The sequence below is a fragment of the Polypterus senegalus genome, chromosome 2 (assembly GCF_016835505.1).
Source record: "Polypterus senegalus isolate Bchr_013 chromosome 2, ASM1683550v1, whole genome shotgun sequence".
NCBI lineage: Eukaryota > Metazoa > Chordata > Cladistia > Polypteriformes > Polypteridae > Polypterus > Polypterus senegalus.
In genome coordinates this window covers 70,082,164-70,101,611 of record NC_053155.1, presented here as the reverse complement: position 1 = coordinate 70,101,611, position 19,448 = coordinate 70,082,164, and the positions used below count along the sequence as shown (strand labels likewise).

General features: G+C 36.3%; 1 protein-coding gene across 2 annotated transcripts in view; it reads left to right on the top strand.

Moving 5' to 3' along the window:
• Positions 1-19,448, top strand: part of rev1 (REV1 DNA directed polymerase) — a 242,618-nt gene that overhangs the window by 194,800 nt on the left and 28,370 nt on the right. For both annotated transcript variants that reach the window (XM_039743936.1, XM_039743937.1), the window contains 6 exons: positions 2,637-2,753; positions 5,172-5,295; positions 8,964-9,092; positions 11,804-11,958; positions 13,575-13,694; positions 17,050-17,270. In XM_039743936.1, coding sequence (XP_039599870.1) covers positions 2,637-2,753; positions 5,172-5,295; positions 8,964-9,092; positions 11,804-11,958; positions 13,575-13,694; positions 17,050-17,270 — 866 coding nt within the window. The remainder of the gene's footprint in view (positions 1-2,636; positions 2,754-5,171; positions 5,296-8,963; positions 9,093-11,803; positions 11,959-13,574; positions 13,695-17,049; positions 17,271-19,448) is intronic.

The window sequence follows — 19,448 nt, the reverse complement described above, 5'->3', positions numbered from 1 at the left end:
AAGGCCATTTTCACCACTGTGTGGCATCTCCCCTTCTTTTTCCAACACTCAACAGGCGTCTGGGGACCGAGGAGACCAGTTTCTCAAGTTTAGAAATAGGAATGCTCTCCCATTCTTGTCTAATACAGGCCTCTAACTGTTTAATCGTCTTGGGCCTTCTTTGTCGCACCTTCCTCTTTATGATGCGCCAAATGTTCTCTATAGGTGAAAGATCTGGACTGCAGACTGGCCATTTCAGTACCCGGATCCTTCTCCTACGCAGCCATGATGTTGTGATTGATGCAGAATGTGGTCTGGCATTATCTTGTTGAAAAATGCAGGGTCTTCCCTGAAAGAGATGACATCTGGATGGGAGCATATGTTGTTCTAGAACCTGAATATATTTTTCTGCATTGATGGTGCCTTTCCAGACATGCAAGCTGCTCATGCCATACGCACTCATGCAACCCCATACCATCAGAGATGCAGGCTGAACTGAGCGTTGATAACAACTTGGGTTGTCCTTGTCCTCTTTGGTCCGGATGACATGGCGTCCCAGATTTCCAAAAGAACTTCGAATCGTGACTCGTCTGACCACAGAACAGTCTTCCATTTTGCCACACACCATTTTAAATGATCCCTGGCCCAGTGACAACGCCTGAGCTTGTGGATCTTGCTTAGAAATGGCTTCTTCTTTGCACTGTAGAGTTTCAGCTGGCAAGGGCGGATGGCACAGTGGATTGTGTTCACTGACAATGGTTTCTGGAAGTATTCCTGAGTCCATTCTGTGATTTCCTTTACAGTAGCATTCCTGTTTGTGGTGCAGTGTCGTTTAAGGGCCCGGAGATCACGGTCATCCAGTATGGTTTTACGGCCTTGACCCTTACGCACAGAGATTGTTCCAGATTCTCTGAATCTTCGGATGATGTTATGCACAGTTGATGATGATAGATGCAAAGTCTTTGCAATTTTTCGCTGGGTAACACCTTTCTGATATTGCTCCACTATCTTTCTGCGCAACATTGTGGGAATTGGTGATCCTCTACCCATCTTGGCTTCTGAGAGACACTGCCACTCTGAGAAGCTCTTTTTATACCCAATCATGTTGCCAATTGACCTAATTAGTGTTTATTGGTCTTCCAGCTCTTCGTTATGCTCAAATTTACTTTTTCCAGCCTCTTATTGCTACTTGTCCCAACTTTTTTGGGATTTGTTGACACCATGAAATTTTGAATCAACATATTTTTCCTTTAAAATGATACATTTACTCGGATTAAACATTTGATCTGTCATCTACGTTCTATTACAAATAAAATATTGACATTTGCCATCTCCACATCATTGCATTCAGTTTTTATTCACAATTTGTTTAGTGTCCCAACTTTTTTGGAATCCGGTTTGTATATGATCATAATATAATACTTAATGTGTAGATAGTAAATCATTGATATTTTCTTTCTGTAATTTGAAAATGAATACTTGTACAATAAGGATGGTCTCTAGATACTCATTACTTCTGAATTCTAGTAAACATGCACAGTAGTTGCTTTGTTCCCAAGGAATTTCATGTAAATGATCAGACACTTTCTGTTGCTAATAGATCAATCTTTAACTGCATTAATATGTCTCCTATCATGAGGTCGCTGGAAAGGCGTGGGTGGTGCTCCCAATATCTATGCAAAAGGACGAAGGTCCAAGTCTTTAGAGTCCTGGGCTTCCTGTCTTGCTATATGGTTGCTAGACATGGATGCTGTCCAGTGACCTGAGACAAAGACTGGACTCCTTCTGTACTGTGTCTCTTCCCCGTGTGTGATCTGGCTGGCAGGATCCTCATTGTTGAGGACCCGAATGGCTCTGACCAAGCCAAGGGGACACCCACATAACACCTGGCTGAGGCAGATAGTCATTTCCGGACAGTGGGACTGGAACGCGTATCGGACTGGGGGGTTGCCAACCGGTATCCCAAGCTGTTTCGCCGTGTGGTGTGTGCAGCAATACACTATACCAGTGCATGCTGCCCAATTCTGACCTGACCTTTTAAATAAAATACAAAATTGTTGAATAAAATGCAGATTGTTTAATTAAAGGTACATTCTCGCCCCAAGCTTGAGGCTTTTTTTAAAAAAGACTTATAGTTTTCTACAGAGGTCTAAGGCATATACTCTGGCTAAATGGCAACTTTATTTCTCTATCATGAGTGATTTTGTACAAATGTGTCTGTTTGTTCAGTACAATGTATTTGCCTTCTATTCAGGATTAACTTAATGAAGGGGCTGTATCTGACTCTGTACTAAATCTTAAAACACTCAATAAGTAATATAGTAAATCACAGTGGAATTTTCTCTAAAATAAAGTGATATGTCGTCCCCCAAATCCAGCAGCCCCCCAGGGTAGAAAAAAGTTTATACTCTCTACCAAGACTGTATGAGATGCTTCAGAAAGTCTCCCTAAAATATATTTTATGGTGCTGTATCCTTTGTAATTCTGTTCTTGTTTATCCTAATAGCCACTTCTCAAGTCTCTTTAGAAGATATAACTGTTCACATTTAATGTATCTTTCTCCAAAATCCCACATGTCACTTGTCCAGCTTCCAATTTTGAGTGCTCTTACTTTATTTATGTCAAGTTTTAATGTGTGATATCTCAAACATTTCCAGGGAAGCCAATAGCTGTCACCAGCAACAGAGGGGGTGGAAGAACAGCTTTGCGTCCTGGAACCAACATCCAATTAGAAATGCAGTATTATAAAAGAAGATACATGAAGAACAAGGGAGGTGAGTTAATGTAATGGCATTGTTCGTGCAAACATGTCATTAACATTGTAGCATTTTTCCTATGTGTATAGTTTGGGATATGGTTAATCTGAATGTTACATTAACGTCAAGCAATGTTATGATAAACTTGAGTGGTGCTGGTCTTATGATATTTACACAAGATGATATTTGGAGGTAACAAGTTGTAATAAAAGATTTATCTATGCCAAGTTTATTTCTACTTCAAACACATTAATTTAGAATAATCCACATACAGTGTTTTTATGTTGTGCTATCCTAGTGCAAAATAAATTACCACTTTGCCATGCATTAACCTCATAAACGGGTCAACAATTCAGAGAAGGTGCTGTGTGTTTGTCTCAAGTCCTTATTCATTCCTCCAGGTTTCCTTTCACACTCTCCTCTTAGAAGGTTTTGGTTTTAAACAATAAATGAAAATAGTTTCACTTATGAATGCCAAAAGTTGAATGACCGGTGAACTGATTGTTCCTATTCCTGAACTTTTATATGTATAAAAGGTTCAAGATTTGTTTTTAGTTTTGTTATCCACATTAAATGCTGCAGTGAGAAAAATAATAGCAGGGATGTTTTATTCTGAAAGTTTTAAGAGGATGGAACAGACTATCCAGTTATGGTGTTGATACATCTACTATGCTATCATTAATAACCAGCAGGATGACAGAAGGAGAGAGATTCACTAAAAGTTACAGATTGCACAAAATTGACTGAAAGTACACTTCTGTTACCTGTAGTTATTAGCAAATTATTTCTATTTTTTTCTCTTAGACTCCATATTCATTTTAAAGCTAACCATTAAAAAGCTGCTCCATAATGAATGAAGTGGTGCTTGATCTGCATTTGTTCTGGCATGAGTGAAATTTAAGCAGGTCACAAAGGCAAAGAAGAATGGCTCAGGAAATGGAATTATGAACCATAAACTAGCTGGTATCATAACTACAAAGATTAACGATTGTTTGACACAACTAATACATGAAACAAAACTCATTCAAAAAATCCCTGGACTTTAAGTCAGTAAGCAGAGGATCATAAGGAAAAAAACTTACAAACGTTTTTTTAAAGATCATATTGATAAACTTGAAATTTGCTCTTTATGCACAGCACCTGTTAAAATGACATCACCCTGATGATGTGACCAATGTAATTTTGGGGAGCCACTACAGATAAGAAACACTTTGTTTACAGAATATCAATATAAGTAGTTTTGTTAAAAGAAAAGAAAAATGTTAAATTTGCAGCTGCATAAAGTAAAAAAGATAATAGTTTCTTGTTAATTCTGACATATATATGATCATAATATAATACTTAATATGTACATAGTAAATCATTGCCAACCACATGCCAACCTCCAGTACACATACCATAACAACTGGCCTACGCATCAAAGCAGCCACACTACAAAAATGGTGGACAGTGGTGCCCGTATAGAAATGATAGGGTCATGAAATAACAATAAACTAAAACTGCTAGTGGTATAAGAAGACACTTCAAAAATAACAATGAAACTTAAAAGAATGACTTTCAAAATCTTAGGACAAAAATAATGAGAAAAGAAAAATATTTGACAACTGGAAAAATATAACAAAATCATAGCGGCATGACGTTTCCGTATGTATCTTCTCAGAATCCACCATACTCAACAATCACTTAAATCCCAAATGTCCTTGAAATATTATAAACTACTGTAGACCCCTTCAACCCAACTACAACGTCAATAAACCTGAGTGGTTCTCATTTTAGGCAGGCATGAAGAAAAGGCATAAACGATATTTATCACAAAACGAGTACTTTGGTCGTAAATATCATTAAGCTCGTTCCATGGCTTAGGTATTTGTCACTAGAAAAATCCAAGATTATTTGAATTTGTGAGCAGTTGGTCATAAAGGGCTTGTTGATTTATGTGTCTCGTGAGGGGAAAGGGGTATTATCACAGGTCAGTGAAGACTCTTAACTCTTCATTTATATGAGCCATTTATTATGAATAGCAAGCAGCATGCTAAAGTGTCTTCAAGTGAAAAAAGTAGCTCAGCCCAGAAAAGGCATTTTATAGAAACCTGTAGTTTTCAAATATTCAGATTCAGTAAAAAATGAGATGCCAAAAGAAAATGATCGGATGAATGGGTTTGGGTGAGATTCTGTTTTTCTTTGCTCATCAGATGCTCTCAACAAGAGCCAAGCCTCCGCTCTTTTCCCCATTTACCACTGAATGTACTTAGAAGAAATAAGGCTTTGGATTGCAAACAGCTTTCAGACTTAACTCATTGAAGATAATCAGTTGTGTGCGAACTGTCCAAGTAAAAATAAAAATCAGTAGAATATAAAATCAGGAATGAATAACTCCCAGTAGCATAGCATTTCATTTTGTATACTTAATTTTCACTTACATTTTTCCCCCCACAGATGAAACAAAAGTGTCTGGCAAAGGTGATGCTTCAGAGACTCCAGATGCTGGACTGAATGGAGTTGACCTGGATCTAGCTGCTTTATCTATGGCTGAAATTGCTTCATGTAGCTATGAGGCCAGGTAGGATATGAAGTTATTTTGTTCGCTCTTGATAATGGTGTATTATTTTACTGTGCTTGTGTTGCAGTATAAGTGTAGTGTTCTGCTAGCGATGTGCTATTAGCAGTTAAAAGCACAGCAATTAGGAAAAAATGTTAACCAAAAAACAAAGCAGGAATCGTAATCAGGAAGTCAGACAATCTGTCATTAAAGCCAACACGTCAGCCATAAATCAAAGCTGTGAAACACTGTGTAAAGTTCAATATCAGGAAAGCAAAGAGTTTAGATACAATCTGAGAGTTCCTCTGCAATTTAAGATAGAGACAACATGTCAGCACTGACCTTTTGTCCCATCGCACACATGGTATCACATGCTGTGCTATCTGGCTACAGCAACACACCCAAAAAAAGTAAAGCCAAAGAGAAACTAAGGTGGCACCAGAATTGATGTAAAATTATTTTAACATTGTTATATAAAAACAAAACCCATTACAAAATTTGAAACCAACACCAGAAGAATTAGCATTAAGTGAAACATATTCAGGGAAACATCTACTATTGATCCAGATAAGGCTGGAATACATCACCATGAACCATAAACTCACTTTTCTTTTTATATATAAATATATAAAACATAAAAGGTCATTCTCTGCCACATATTTACTTTATATTCACCTGATATGTTTTAAGTGCTATTAAGTTTAGGTTTGAAGATTCCTTTCAGGCACCTTTGCGGCCACCTCTGGCTAGTACATTATATTTTATACCCTGCTTAGTAAAGTTTAACTAGGCTTCTTTTACTTTAATAATGCTTCAAGCTTCAGTGCTGTGTACAGCCTACCTTTGAGAGCAGCTGGTGACCCTGTAATCCTTTCACTATTATGATAAAGATTGTATCACAGAAACAGTAAAATGTACTCGCTCTACTGTTGAGAGGAATTGACCTCGACCAGTTTCCTTCCATGGCAGAATGACTTGATGTTGCAGGGAAGGCAATTCAAGTTTCCCCTGACAACTGTGTCATTTGGATATCCATGAACCTCCATCAGTTGCCACACCAGTGGCAGTGTGACTTCTGCTGTGTAACCATCCATACAGAATGTCTCCTAAATAGCAGCTATGGATACAGAAACTGTGCCTTTCTTAAATATTGTCCTTAAAGAAGACTTACCTTATACAATTTGTGTAAATATTTTATCAAATCAAATTAAGTTAAAGTAAAAATTAATTTTAGTCTTAGATGATGACTTGTTTTTAGATGTAAAATATGCTTAATTTAACAAGAATGTGTAGACTACTTTGCTCCTTTTTAGACAAGTTGAAATCCAATTTAACTGATAAAACTGGAAAAGTCTGGCTTAGTAATTGTCATTACTAAAAAGATAATTTCCTTAATAATACTTTTTCCTTTGCATTTAATATTATTCCGTTGGCTACGAGTACAATATAATAGGTAGGTGATAAGAAAGAAAAGTGACATTGCATTCTGTACAGTGTGTTTCTAAATGTTAACATTCTATATATGAGAGACGTACACATTGGCATGTCATAGCCTGCGAGAAGACTCTCAAAAACTGCCCAGCTTTGTAGATCGTTTTGTGATGGTGTAGTTAGCTGAAACTGAAGTTGATTTTGCACAGATCTCTTTAAGCAGAGTCTTTTGACTGCTTTGTTTTACTCCAGTGCTTCTTTTCTGTATGTCTGTGTCACACCTTGTCCTAAAAATCAGCAGAGATCATGATGCTTTCCTTGTTTTGTTTTTATTTAAAACGAATATGGCCGAAGTGATGTGGAATGAAATAGCACCAAACTGTCTGTCACAGAAGAACAAGAGTAGAAACTGAATCTTGACCTGCAAAGCGTAACCTTTTTTTAAATAATTTTAATATAGCAAAAGAGTCCAGAAAGATCACATACACTTTCAACTGAGCTCTCCTAAGCATTCAAAGAGCATTTTATAAGAAATGTTAGCATAAGAAGGGACCAGATACGATATATTCCATTTGGTTTTGTTTTTTATTGTTTTGTGAGCTGGGCCTGATTTCTTGGCATTGGAAGTCATTGGTATGTGGAAACACACTTTAAATTGAAGGAACAGTCTCCAAAGTTATCTTCCAAACCAAGTTGTTCTGCTATGCAGTGGCACATAAGTATGTAGAGGCCCATAGCAACTATACAAGTGAAGACATGTTATATCTATTTCTTGTACTGTTATAATATGAATTTATTTGTGAAGGCATTTGGGTGCTACAGTTATTGCTCTCTGAAATAATAGCCTGACAGTACTAAGCATGTGCTTCCAATGTAACAACTAGATGCTGTCCTGTATTTACAGTAGGAATATAACATTGTCTTTTCATGAGAAGATATGCATTTTTTCATGCAGAATTGTATTCATTTGGGCAAATATATGATAGTGAGCAGTTTTTAATTTGAATGCAAATTAATATGCAATACCAACATCAGAGTTGTCTCATCCATCTATCCACCAGTTCATCTTCTAAACACGCTTTATCATGAGCAGGGAAGCTGGAGTTTCTCCCAGGAAGCATAGGGCACAAGGCAGAACAACCTAAGGCAGGGCACCAGTCCATCACAGTTTTGAAATAAAATTCAGCACTAAAGAGTTGGAAGTTGTGATTGTAAATAACTTCCTAAGTTATCAAAAGTAAAGTACAACTTTCTTTACATAAAGTTGTGAATGTTCTTACTTTGAAAAATTAAAGAATTTTAAAGGGCTTCTTTAATAGAAAATTAAAAGGTGTATCTGAAGTTCAAAATTATTCTTTTTTTTTTATTCCTCCTTTCATAGAAACACATGGTAACTTCATTAATTTATTCACATTTACATTGCCTTAATCATTCTTTCAGTATAATCTCTTACTGCTTTATAATATTCTAAGATAAGTATTTACAGTTCATTTGATAAATTGTCTACCTTAAGTATTTCATCTGTTGCTGGGAAATATCCACTTTCATGCATTGTCCTCTATATCTTATTTCTAAATACACACACCCAGAATATTCTATATAGTGCACTTCCAATTGTTAGTTTCAGGTTTAGCTCAAAATAAGTTTTAACTTGCATCTTCAAGAATGATTACGGTCATACTGCTAAATGTCTAAATGTTTACCTTTATTAAAGAGAGAACTTTTAAAAATACCCCCCTTTGTCCCTGATCTTAGCAGCCATACCTAGTGCCTATTGATAAACTCTCTAGTACTTGCATTTGAACAACCATGTGTCGCCAGCATCAATATTACTGTTTAAAACACTAAGTTATATCCGTCTATACTGTCATAGAAGCTCTAACAGTATGCATGTTGAAAAGTTAAATTGCAAACGTTTTCAATTTGATATTTATAGATGTACTATTGAAAGATTAACCTACAGAACCTTTCTGCATTTATTTTCAAGACAGTCTTGGCTTTTGTGTTGATTTGTTTACATCATGGTACAACGCCTGGACCTCACTTTAATTCAATGTATGTGGCGGGAGTTGGCAGTCTAAAATAAGGAAACTTGGAAAAATAAAAATGTGCACATGCTGCAATATCCAGCTGTGCAAATGTATCCTAAAAGATTCATGGCTGTCACATTTGTATGTTTATATGTGTGTTTATAACTGCATAATAATGAACATAATTACAACTATTGTTAATATTTTATTTTATTTATATTTTAACAGGCAAGCAGGCATTAAGAATGGCATGTTTTTTGGCCAAGCCAAGAAGCTGTGTCCTAGCCTTCAGTCTGTCCCATATGATTTTAATGCCTACAAAGAAGTGGCACTGGCCATGTATGAAACTTTAGCAAGGTAATAATAACTCTCCTTACTGGCTTACTTTTGTTTCAGTAAAATGCTGCTCTCTTTGAATATATATATATATATATATATATATATATATATATATATATATATATATATATATATATACAGTTGAAGTCAGAAGTTTACATATACTTAGGGTGATTTCTTTAAACTCACTTTATAACTTTTCCACAAATTTTATACTAACAAACTCTAAATTTGGCATATCGTTTAAGACATCTACTTTGTGCAGGGCAAAAGTAATTTTTTCCAACAATGTTCAGAGACACAGTGTTTCATTTTTTTATTGACTATATCACAATTCCAGTGGGTCACAGGTTTACATACACTTTGTTAACTGTGCCTTTAATCAGCCTGGAAAATTCTAGAAAATGATGTCAAGCCTTTAGGCAATTAGACAATTAGCTTCTGATAGCCAGTTAGCCTAAGTGGAAACAACATGTGGCTTTATGTTAAGACCTGCCACCAAACTCACTGCCTCTTTGCTTGACATAATGGGAAAATCAAAAGAAATCAGCCAAGGCCTCATAAAAAATATTGTGGACCTCCACAAATCTGTTTCACCCTTGGGAACAACTTCCAAACGCCTGAAGGTTCCACATCCATCTGTATAAACAATAATACCCAAGTATAAACACCATTGGACCACACAGCTGTCATAGTGCTCAGGACGGAGATGCATTCTGTCTCCTAGAGAAGTAATTTGGCACAAAAAGTGCAAATCAATCCCAGAACATCAGCAAAGGACCTTGTGAAGATACTGGAGGAAACAGGTAGACAAGCATCTTTATCCACAGTAAAACGAGTCATATATTGACACAACCGGAAAGGTTGCTCAACAAGGAAAAAACACTGCGCCAAAGCCACCAAAAAAAATTAAGCTGCAGTTTACAGTGACACATGGGGACAAAGATCTTACCTTCAGGAGAAATGTCCTCTGATCTGATAAATCCAAGATCTATCTTTTTGGCCACAATGACCATCGTATTTGGAGAAAAAAGGGTGAGGCTTGCAAGTCAAAGAACACCATCCCAACCAACAAGCATGGGGGTGGGAGCATCATCTTTGCTGCAGGCGGAACTGGTGCATTTCACAAAATAGATGGCATAATGAGGACAGAAAAATTAGGTAGATTTACTGCAGCAACATCTCAAGATAGATGAAGCCAAAACTCAGTTGCAAATGGGTCTTCCAAATGGACAATGACTCCAAGCATACCTCCAAAATTGTGGCAAATGACTTAATGACAACAAGGACAAGGTATTGAAGTGGCCATCACAAAGCCCTGACCTCATTCCGACTGAAAATTTGTGGGCAGAACTGAAAAAGCGTGTGCGAGCAAGGAGGCCTACAAACCTACTCTGTTTGGAGGAATGGACCAAAATTCCAGCAGCTTATTGTAAGAATCTTGTGGAAGGTGACCCAAAACATTTGCTAAACAATTTAAAGGTAATGCTACCAAATATTAACAAAGTGTAGGTAAACTTGTGACCCGCTGGGATTGTGATATGGTCAATAAAAATGTAACATTGTTGGAAAAAATCATTTTTGCCGTGCACAAAGCAATGTCTTAAACGATATGTCAAATTTATAGTTTGTTAGCACAAGGTCTGTGGAGAGGTTAGGAAGTGAGTTTTAAAGAATTCACCCTAAATGTATGTGAACTTCTGACTTTAAGTGTATAGTCAAAGCTCAGACATCGTGCCAATCAAATAATGAGAACAGTATGCTTCTATCTTCTCTGCCACTGTAAAACATTTCCTTCTGGATGAATGAAACATATCCTCAGTTTGACATCATTACTGTAGAGTCAGCCTGCCTACTCCATATCAGCTTTTTGGAAAAAACATTTTTAATAAACTGAAATAATTAGAGTGGAATTGGAAATGAGACTCAAAAGAGAGACATTCATTGAAATAGGTAATCTTTTAAAATTTTGTTTCTACTTTATCTTCTATAAAAAATGTTTTGGCAGTAAAAGTAGTTTGTTTTTTAGTTGCTAATCAGGGGCTACTGGCCTCATTAGAAATGATCTGGACAATGAATGGATAAAACTAAATGACAGTTCATTTTTGGTATAGAAAACATTCTTGAGAAATTTAACTTTACTTTTCACATTAAGAGGGTTGTGTTGAGGCCTCTCTTTTACCAACTGAACTTAGTGATAACATAATCCTTCTCTATTTTATTTACTTGTAACCTTCAAAAAATTATGTGTACTGTACAGAAAAATATAAAGCAACCTGTAAAATCATTAAAATAAATATGCTTCTTGTTACAAATGCAAAATATCACTTTCCTGCATTTAATCCAGGTGGGAGTCACAAGGGCTGCTGTTGGTAATTTATAATGTAATATTCTACACAATTTGCCAAACACTATTCTTTTCATCATTGCTTGTATTTCTTACTTGTAATTAAAGTTCCAATTCCAGTCTTTTTTCTCTTGACCCTTTTCATTAAGCTTACAAAAATTAAATCTCTTTCCCTAATTATTTTAGTTCATAAAATCATAGCAATGCTCAAAATATTGTTCCAGTCTTTGATGTTATTTTTAAGGACCTATTGACTTGGTAGCAGATATTTATGGTTAAAGTGTAAAACCAACAAAATCAGTCAAAGTTTCCAATAATAATTCAATTATTAACTGCTAGTCATTTTTAAACTGAGGTATCAATATCCATTTTGTCTTTACAGTTACACCCATGAGATTGAAGCTGTGAGCTGTGATGAAGCCCTCCTAGATGTGACAGATATTCTGACTGACCTAGGACTTACCCCAGACTGCATTGCAAATGCTGTACGTGCCGAGATCAAGGAGAAAACAAAGTGCACGGCCTCAGTTGGGATGGGTATGTTTCCTTGAGCATACCAATCACAGGAATTTACATATTAGATGTTCACGTGACTTGTTGGACGTATTGGATTTGGATGCACTCCGTTTTCTCTAGTCTAAAATGTTTTGGATATGAGTACATCAACTTTTTATGTGTTAGACTTCAGTATTGCTTACTGTATGTACATTTGGATTGAAATAATATTGAATGTTTCAGTGAAAGTCAGCTGACATTTTTTTTCCGTTTGCAGGATGGAGCAAATTATAAGTTGCATGGGCACAAATCTGCAGAATAATAATTTAAAGCCTATAGGAAACTTAATAAATTTGCCAAATGAGAAACCATTTAGTCCATAAAGTTTATTTGGTTAACTAATAGCTAAGGTGTCTGTATATCTCATTTAAATTCTTTTTAAAAATCGTCAAGATCTCTGCTTCATCTGCCATATTACAGCACATTAATATTCTGTATATTGCAGGTGGAAGGGAATGCTTCAAGAACAATGACTCAGACAAATTACATCTAACTATAACATGCCTGTCTCACCAATTATGAGCTGTGATTCACTACTAAGTAGAACCTGCCTTAAAACATGTGATGCAAGCATCTCCACAGTGTGTATAGAGCTGTCCAAAACTGTATTACTTTTTTCTGTAGTGTGCAAAAAAACAACCTAAACAATGGAATCACTTTGAAAACAGAAAATAACGTCTTCTATGGCAGAATCAATAGCATCATACGTGAAGTGGAGGGAAGGAGACATACAATCTGAAGATTAAGACTTTCATTTGAGGTTGTCACATTTTGAATGAGTTTCATAAGCTGGTGACAGTAAGATTAGAGGTTTACACAGAAAGACCAAATAAATCCCCCACACTTCAATGAACGTAGCTGGAGTAGCCTCTATACGTTTGCAAGTAAAACCTCGTATGTACTTTTTAACACTTATTTTGTGACATTAAAGTGAGGTACGCAGGGTGAGGTGCAATGAACTATTCATAACAGTGCTACCTATAATTTTATAGAATGTCAACTGATATTTGTTTTATTTTATGCAAGCATTTCCTTTGTATTTACCTGTTGGCACTCTTTTCATCAAGCTTTTGCTGCATGAACTAGTTTCTCCTACAATAAGCTTTTCCTGCACATTTACTGATATCATTGTAGTTGGTTTGTTTGGCTATTTTATTTCTGCTAAATATTTAGTTATTAACAATTCAGTTGAAACATAAACCAACAGTTACAGGATTTTCATAGATCCTGAGTTATAAGAATCCTTGTTTATCAGGGTGCCAGAGAGTGAGGACATGTTGCAATGTTGTTCAGACATGCAAGTAAGAATTTCACTATACTCTGTATGTATGACAGTACGACTACTAATCTGACGTATTTACATAAATGTTGGTGGTTATGTCGTACTGTTAAAACTCAACTGAATAAAATAAAGGTCTCATGATCTTTTATCTTTCTTATAAGCATTGACAGTCTCATGTCATTGCCTCTCTTATGTCAAATTTTTGCATTATCATTCCCTAGGCTTATACATCATTGAAAGTCATACGTATTAATATACTGTGTCAATTATTTGAGGTATTTGAGCTTTGATTTACGTTTACTTTTTTTCCAATTAGCTTCCAACATTCTGCTGGCCAGAATGGCAACCCGCAAAGCCAAGCCAGATGGGCAGTGCTACTTAAAGCTAGAAGAAGTCGACGACTTCATCAGAGATCAGCTGGTCACCAGTCTGCCAGGTAATACGGAGTCTCATCTGGAATACCATAAATTTTGTAAGAATATTCAAATCAATGTAATATACAGTAGTCAAAATGCAGTTATTTCTGATTTACTCTTTCAAATTTTTATTTAGTGTGAGATATGGTAGCAGCATTACATTATGAGACTGCATCTCCCATATAACATGTTTTCTTCCCACAACTGCAAAGAAATTTCTTGGGATTCTCTGAACAAATATGACCCTTTGTGTGTGTGTGTGTGTGTGTGTGTGAGCGTGTGTGTGTGTGAGCGTGAGCGGGCCTTGTGATGGGCTGGTGTTCTGTTCACGGCTGTTTCCTGCCTTGTGCTTAGTGCAGCCAGAATAGTTAGCCCACAAACTTGGTAAACTGAATTAAGCAAATTGGAGAATTTATTGGTAGGTCCATAGGTGCGTCCACATATTAAATTCATGAGTATAACCAGAGGTAAACCCTGGGGGTCTCTGAGGCTTTACGTTTTTTGTTCAAAAGAAACAATCTAGAAATTGGCAGCTACTTTAAGTTTAACATCTTACCTAATTCTGCTCATTATTTTACCCTTTGGCAGTTTAAAGGTGACTAACATGTTGATTGTAGTTTTCTTCTAATTGCTGTCATGTTTGTATTGGTTTTGCATTCACAAATTACAGCATGTTTATTATCTTTGTTTGTATCAAAGTTTGTGCTACATGAACTACAGTGTGATTGATGGACAATAATTCATTTTCTGGCATTGCAACCAGTGCCTACTTATCAGATACATGCTAAAATATGACACATGTAGAAAGGAGTGTTACAACTCAGACTGAAAACTCACATCTGTGTCAATACAAAAGCAAAAGTTGATTATTTTATGTGAATTTTCACAGGCAAGCTAATCTCACTATCAAAACGAAGAATTCACCTTTATTTTTCTCCCTGCAAATGAATCCATTCCAGCGTATCTCATTTTCACTCTCTTTTGATCACGACAGGAGCCTTTCTGCTTGCAAGACTTAAAACTCTTCATTGTCTGTTTGGTAGAGTTTGGAAGTTCCATTTTTAGCAATCTAATTTACTATCATTAGTAGTTTTATTTTTTCTGCTTCTCATTTGTCATGTTATTTGCAGGATGCCAATTGATCAAGTAGTCGTGTTAATTGGAGTCTTCAGCACTGCTCTTTTAAGGAAGTGCAAACATTTCTGTTTTCTGGAACTGGTGACTGCTTATCCTGACTCATTCTTTATTGCACAGTTTATCACAGTAAAGCCTAGTAGAGTAGGATTTAATTGATAAAGTGACATTATCAGAGACTGGGGCTGTTCTTCAACCTTAATACAGTCGTATTTGTGGCTTAGGAAACAGCTTCCTTCAGGAATACTGATTTTTGCTTTATTTTTTATTTGGCTTGAGGACTTTTCCATTCAAACATAAACATTTTTGTCTGATACATATCAGACACTTTACTTTCATGAACACCTTTACATACTGGACCACTTTAATTCAGAAAGGCAGTTTTGCTGCTTTTATTAGTTAAAGTTCTAAATGTATTGGTGAATATATGTATGATAGAAAAAGAAGGCAAGTATAGTAATGAAACAGGCAACGTCTCTTAACCCTTATTAATATATTCAGACTAATACTGAGATTGTGAGTTGTGCACACATCTAAAATTATTGTGCAACCACTTATCCACCAAAAGGAGTTAATTTGACATATATTGTTGGAAAAGACCATTTCAAAGAGGTAATTTCATAGTCAGTAACATTTTCAGGACTGTTCTTTTTTTCAAAGCACTAAGTGAATAAAGCTTTGCTGTGTGAAAATATTTTTTTGTGTTTGACATACAGTATTTAACATACACAATATACTTGCATTATATTTCCTGATATACTGTTTGTAGAATACCATTCAAATTCAAAGTTATACAATATCTTGAAGTCCCTTTGATATTTTTGTTCTGTTAACAAAAATACTCCATTCTTAACAGTAATTATTTCTTCTGTTTTGACCAGACCCTCCATACAGCTGATTTGAATGTTTCCAAAGACCATAACAGAACTGCTGTTATGCTTCACACAAAACTGCAGACGTGCATTAATGTACAGTACCTCCTGGCAGCTCTTCTTCTTATATATAGGGATCTTTGTTAATACAAATTTTTAATTGTGAGCTCCTTGCTCAATAGGACTCTCTGCCACTGGCTGTCACTTAATTTTGTATGGTCTTTTAATTTACCGTAATCTTATCTGCTTATTGCCTTTCTACAAGGATAAAAAGAGAAAGCGAGAGGACGGACAGGCAGATGGATAGATGGAATGGACGGACTTGCTTTATTTGTCCCCAGAGGAAAATTTGGCAATAGTTTGTTAGCTGCAAGACCGTTTCTTTGAAGGCCTAAGTGCACAAAGTGCATTCTGACACATTCTGTCTGATGCTGGTTAAACACTTTGCTGGATTTCTTTCTGTCTGTTAAAGAAGCAATCATTAAATACTTTTCATTAGATGCAGAAATGTGATGGGTCTTCTACTTCATTTAGTGCCTACAGATTTCTTTTTGGAAGCCTGAATGCCACAAAACTGTAACTTAAAATCTGACAAAGTGTGCTAGTTCTGCCATTTCCAAAACTTTCCTTGAGGGTACCCCATTATTTATGATGAGCGTACAACACACCCATTTGTTTGGTTGACTGCACGACTAGCCCACGTGTTTCAGCTAAACACTATCTGTTTAACTTGAATCCGAAGAGTTTTGTAGTGGACCCTTGAAAGAACCTGCACATATTAAAGATATTCTAGTTACTTTATTGTATTAATGCTTATTTGTATTTATTCTCATTCTTTATAGTGTTTTCATGAGCAATCTTAAAAAAAAAAATCTCTTGGTTGGCCTGAATCCTTTACTCAGTACTGTACTTTTCAGACAAAGCACTCCAAACACATTTCTGAGAAAGGGTTCGATTAATAAAAATGAGACGAACAAGTGATCAAAAGTATTTACACATTTTTTAACATTACATATTGTGATTTTATAAAGTGATAGTCAAAGGCTAACATGGTAGTTTTTCTTTATGAAGCATGCACGCCAAAATATACAGTATTATAAGATTTTCCAAGCTGTTCAATCCATTTCAGATTTGTGGGGGGACAGGGCCTATCCCAGCAGCACTAGGCATGATAGGAAGCAGCCTTGATAAGCATGACAGTCCAACACAGACAGTATAGCATTATTTTATTTTAATGTCTTGATGTTATGAGATTTACAGCAAAGAGACATTGACTATAAAAATTTTCGGAAGCATGAAATTTACCTTTTATTTGGTCTCTGAGCACTAAGTGAAAATTATGAAATTATTGTTTTATGTTTATGTAAAGGAGTTGGGAAGACAATGGGTTACAAACTTGGCATCATGGGCGTGAGGACATGTGGTGACTTACAACAGCTGTCAATGGCAAAGCTGCAGAAAGAGTTTGGACCGAAAACGGGTCAAACGCTCTACCGTTTCTGCCGAGGCCTGGATGATAGGCCGGTGAAGACAGACAGACAGAGAAAATCTGTGTCGGCTGAAATAAACTATGGAATCAGGTTTACACAGGTAAACTGAATCTGTCTAACACATATCACATTAAAATCAAGATTTGATTTGTGGAAAGGAACTGGTTGTTAGCAGAATAAAAGGAAGCATTTTTTATTAGTATTCACAACAGCAATGCAATCAGATATAAAAGATGTGTTATACAAGAACAGTTTGTAAAAATTTTAGAATTATCTTGGGAAATGTTTATTCATGATTAATAATTTCAGTACTTGAAATAAAGAATATCCCCAAATCTGAAGAAGATTGATAGGAACCTGCCTGGAACACCACCTGTAATGCAGAGGCGGTAGACGATAGTCCACCTCTAACAAACAGGTGGCTCAAGCACAGAACAGCAAGGCCAAGTTAACAAGTAAAGTCTGTGTATTGTAGTGTATATGTTTATAAATATTGCGAACAAGAAAATCAAAATAAAAATGCAATCTGTGACAAGGAAACAGGTGCACCTCAAGCAGTTATTCCAATATAAGAACAAACCCCATAGCTGGCAATATTGGCAAATTAAGTGATGTGGCATGATGCTCCCCACTGACATTTTCCAATGCTATCTTGATTGCATTGCAGCCCATGTTTCTTCATATGTAAATCTAATGATGAAGTTGCCCAGGGGAGAAGTTGAACTTACAACTGAAGCACATAAGGTCTGTCGAGGCTGATTCAAGTCCACACACCATTAGGGTTGGCAGACAGTAAATGGTAAATTTCATAATAAATGCCACATTTGCAGGCCATTGACCCATATTCAGGGGTGTTCCTGATGAGCCAGAGATGTACATTATTGATAGCATTGATTTAGGTTCTGTGATTGCTTTCTGTAACAATTTTCTTCCATATCTCCTAAACCCCTTTCAATACAAGCACCTTCCTACAACTACAATCTTCATCCTAATTCCACTATCCTACTTGCATGAGTGGCATCTGCACCTACACAATGTACTGACCACTAAATATTGGTAAGAAGTCATGTGGCCTCTGTCTTACTCAGAGACAATTTTCTATTTATATCATGGAGTACATTTGTGTCTTTATTAAGCTACTTGCTTTGACACAATTGAGACTTCATGGAAGACCCTCACCCCCATTCTTTTGACGTGATCAACATTTCATGGGGAACCCACTCCCCTTGCCACATTGCTTTGACACAGTTAGGACTTCTTGAGAGATCACTGCTTCGATGCAAACAAGATTTCACGGGGGTCACACCGCCATTGCCCTAGTGCTTCAACGCACGCTATATGTTATCAAGAGGGATGTGATATGTAGTGCAGTGTGCAGTTTTGTGGCGCACCAGAGAAGCTGGAGTAAGATGGGTCATTTGTAGTTATCCATTATTTGCTGAAAAGCAAGTTCTGAAAGCCCAGAGGACTCAAAACCAGAAGCTCCACCAACAGCTGGTATTGATACTGAAGTTAAAATTTTAGTTCTGATCCAACACTAGATTTCCATAAATATATTTACATGTCAAGTACAAGATTTTAAAGTTTTATGACACATTCACATTCTTGACTTTGAGTCCTCTCTTCCTTTCTTTTGTAGTTCCTGTAGTCAGGACATCAAAATGCACTTGAGACTCTGAGATTATCCAGCCTAGGATCCAGACATTTACATCTTTGGTGTTTATGGATGATGATGTTCTTTGGCCTCATCTATCAATCACCTACTGAAAGCACTGGAGAATCAAAGCCTTTAAATTTAAGCTCATAGTTCTCTTCTAAAAGAGAGTAGCTTGTTCGGTGTAGCTGAGGAACAGTTTCATAGAGGGAGGCGTTTGAGTACCTTGAGACTATGTTCATGTTTAAGGGTAATCGGGGACTAATATTTAAAAATGACTCTTTGTAGCAGCAGTTATTTGAGCATTATTCTTGACAAAGATGGTTAAGCAGTAGCTCAGACCATATATATTTCACCATTCTTACCTAGGATCATGAGTTATGTATAGTAACCAAAACAATTACTTTGCTGTTTAAAATCATTGAAATAATTTGCCTCCACAGAGTTGCAGGGCTTACTCATTGTGATATGGAGTGAAATTGGACAACCTTTTAAGGGAAGGCTGTGTCCAGATAAGAGTAGTTCTAGTGACAAGAAGTAGGATATCTTTGAGGGATTATGTCACTCGGGTGACTAGGGGTTGGCCGATTGTTTCAGAGGAAAGACTGGTCAACCCTGCTCAAC